This window comes from Bos taurus, chromosome 15 (genome assembly GCF_002263795.3).
Source record: "Bos taurus isolate L1 Dominette 01449 registration number 42190680 breed Hereford chromosome 15, ARS-UCD2.0, whole genome shotgun sequence".
NCBI classification, from domain to species: domain Eukaryota; kingdom Metazoa; phylum Chordata; class Mammalia; order Artiodactyla; family Bovidae; genus Bos; species Bos taurus.
The window spans coordinates 49,685,155-49,688,796 of NC_037342.1; the positions used below are offsets into that span (position 1 = coordinate 49,685,155).

Sequence of the window (3,642 nt, forward strand, 5' to 3'; positions counted from 1 at the left end):
CAGTTATGTTAGCACTCTGATGTCTCAGCCATTCTTTCGGTGAGGCCATTGCATTATCCATAACACTCTGGGGTACTATGTTTTAATTGATAAAATTTGAAAAATGATATTTAGTTCACATTGTTTTTCCAGCTACAAATGAAGATATACAAAGATTCCAGGAAAATATATATATATTTTTTTCATGTTAGGATGACTAAGTCTTACTTTCTTTCCTTACTTCATTTAAACAATGATAGTAACTGAAATCATGCTAATAATGTATGAATCAAAACTGGTACCAAGTACATGGATCTTTGTAATGATCTGTATGTTCAGACAGAAGTGATCAAAGTAAGAAACAAGGCATATTGGGGGATGTACTGTGAAGAAAGCTGAGTGCCGAAGAATTGATGCTTTTGAACTGTGGTGTTGGAAAAGACTCTTGAGAGTCCCTTGGACTGCAAGGACATCCAACCAGTCCATCCTAAAGGAGATCAGTCCTGGATGTTCTTTGGAAGGAATGATGCTGAAGCTGAAACTCCAGTACTTTGGCCACCTCATGCGAAGAGTTCACTCATTGGAAAATACTCTGATGCTAGGAGAGATTGGGGGCAGGAGTAGAAGGGGATGACAGAGGATGAGATGGCTGGATGGCATTACCAACTCGATGGCCATGAGTTTGAGTGAACTCCGGGAGTTGGTGATGGACAGGGAGGCCTGGCGTGCTGCAATTCATGGGGTCACAAAGAGTCAGACACGACTGAGCAACTGAACTGAACTGAACTGGACTGAAGAGAAGAATTAAGGTAGAAAGTTAGGATTTTTGAAAATTAAAGTTAAAATAAGCAGGTATGTCAATTAGGACTATTTCACTGAAAAGGAGAGAACTTAATAAAGGTATGACTGTTAAAGCTCACATTTTGTGAAGACTTTTATGCACAAGATAGATAAATCTGTAGAGCTCCATGGAAAAGGCAGTACTGTTTCACACCTCCTGAGGATACGTTCTGTAACAGTACTAGGAACATGTGTAATGACTAGGAAATGAGTAATCATACCTGAGCGTATGTACTCTCAGAAAGTACTTCAGACATGTCCTAGAATATTATATCTCAGAATGATATTAAGAAGAAAATTGGGTTAGATGAGATCTTAGATCCTTTCCATTTATAAAGCCTGATATTGTTTATCAAAAGATAATTTGACTTAAGTTGAAACCAAATTGTGAATTTAAAAAGTAGTATTGAATTTTACTATACTTAGATTGTTAACAGATTTAGAGTTTGTTTTGTTCTTAAATGTGTGAGATTCATGACTTGATTTAGGGTTAGTATTTGTGTCTGGTTGCAAGGTTTTTATTTTAGTAATTAGTGTTACTAAATTTTTTCACCCTGAAGTGTAACCTTGGATGTTTTCTAATGTGATGCTTTGGGATCTTCCAGGCTTGTTTTTCGTTTGTTGCCAGATTTGGTTGTGATGATCTTGGCACAAAGCTTTTCGCATAAAAAGGAGGATTCTATCAGCAAGAGACAGAAAGCAGCAGAGCAATGGGACCAGCCAATAAATCCCAAACATCTGCAGACACTTTCTTGCTGATGGGCATCCCAGGACTAGAGCACCTGCATGTCTGGATTGGGATTCCCTTCTGCTCCATGTATGTGGTGGCGGTGGTGGGGAACATGACCATTCTGGCCGTGGTGAGGACAGAGCGAAGCCTCCACGAGCCTATGTTTCTCTTTCTGTGCATGCTCTCAGTCACTGACCTGGTCCTCTCCACGTCTACACTGCCTCGCATGCTCTGTCTCTTCTGGCTTGGAGCCCAGGACATTGCCTTTGATGCCTGCCTGACCCAAATGTTCTTCATTCATAGTTTTACTGCTATGGAATCAGGCTTCTTTTTGTCCATGGCCATTGACCGTTATGTGGCCATTTGCCATCCACTGCACCACACCACCATTCTCACCCACACTCGCATCGCTAAAATGGGAGCTTCTGTGGTACTGCGGGGAGTGGTCTTCTTTTCCCCACATCCTGTCCTGCTCAGACAGCTGCCCTACTGCAGGACTCGAATCATTGCCCACACCTACTGTGAGTTCATGGCTGTGGTGAAGCTGGCGTGTGTGGACACAGGGCCCACCAAGCGTTACAGCCTCAGTGTGGCCTCTGTCATTGGTTCCTGTGATGGGTTATTCATTGCTGTGTCTTATGTCCTAATCCTTCGTGCAGTCTTTCATCTTCCATCGCGGGAAGCAAGTCTTAAAGCCCTAGGTACTTGTGGCTCCCATGTCTGTGTCATTCTCGTTTTCTACTCCACAGCTGTCTTTACCTTCCTCACTCACCGTTTTGGCCACAGTGTGGCCCCCCATATTCATATCTTCATTGCCAATATATACCTTCTGGTACCACCTTTTCTTAACCCCATTGTTTATGGTATAAGGACCAAGAAAATTCAAGACCGTGTTCTTAGTTCTCTAAGAGTAAAGGTTGCTCGATTATACTGAAATTGTTTGCACAGATGGTGTAAGAATAAGGAGAGAAGAATATAAATGATTTATCCCTTTTTCATAACTGACATGATGCCTTTTCCACTGGTATCAGACATCTTATCAGATTTTAATGGGGAAGAATGACCATACATGATAGAAATTTCTCAATTCTAATTAAACTAGCACACTTAATATATTCTGTGTGCCTTTGAATTTTTGGGAGCTTACTTACAACCTGATAACTTAAAGGGACTCTTTTCTTTTTATGTTGCTAGTGATCGTTTATGGTGTTAACTGGGGTAGCAGTTTATTTTCAAATAGGGAATGATTTTAAAAGGAAGGAAATCCATTAAAACCTCAGAGGATTCCACATAAAGTATCAGTTCAGTTCAGTTCAGTTGCTCAGTCGTGTCCAACTCTTCGCAACCCCATGAATCGCAGCATGCCAGGCCTCCCTGTCCATCACCAACTCCTGAAGTTCACTCAGACTCACTTCCATTGAGTCAGTAATGCCATCTGGCCATCTCATCCTCTGTTGTCCCCTTCTCCTCCTGCCCCCAATCCCTCCCAGCATCAGTCTTTTCCAATGACTGTAAATATCCATAGAAGAGGCAATATATCAGGGTTGATGTCCTCTGAATACAACAATTGTGTTTTATTCCTACAAACTGACAAACTGGACAAGCTGTCAAGTAGAAATGTGGAAAAGTTCAACATTGCTATAAATAATCAAGTCCACAGGTCTGTAAGCATTGTATTGCTCATAGAGTATTCTCTCTCCACCAAGAGTAACATGTGTCTGCAATTATTTTGTTACCTGAACCAACATGGGATTTCTAAACCTTTATCCTGAAAACAAAATCGCTTTATGTTTGATGTTACATACTTGGGAGTTTGCCCAGGGCATTGGCAGCCCACTGAGCTAGATTCAGGTATGCTGGTATTTATATGTAACAAGTCCTTGTTCAGAGACGAAGTCTATTATTACAAATAACTCAATTTAAATTTGTAGTGATTATGCTACTGCTGACATTGAAAATGAAATTATTAAAAGGAATATAAATATTTTACTGGAAAAAATCAAATATTTGTTACTTTTCATTCCTTCACTTCTTGGCTTACAAAAAAAATGGAAATTACTCTAGAGGTGTAACTGAGCAGTACCTTGTGGGGC

At 40.5% G+C, this 3,642-nt stretch overlaps 1 protein-coding gene across 1 annotated transcript; it reads left to right on the plus strand.

The window, feature by feature from the left end:
* Positions 1-1,529: 1,529 nt before the first annotated feature.
* Positions 1,530-2,483, plus strand: OR52S6 (olfactory receptor family 52 subfamily S member 6). Its single transcript, NM_001390082.1, has one exon. It carries the CDS (start codon positions 1,530-1,532, stop codon positions 2,481-2,483), a length of 954 nt encoding a protein of 317 aa, NP_001377011.1.
* The last annotated feature ends 1,159 nt before the right edge of the window (positions 2,484-3,642 follow it).

Bases quoted from the DNA above. Each gene is read 5' to 3' on its own strand.
- OR52S6 (NM_001390082.1), top strand. From the start codon at position 1,530: ATGGGACCAGCCAATAAATCCCAAACATCTGCAGACACTTTCTTGCTG.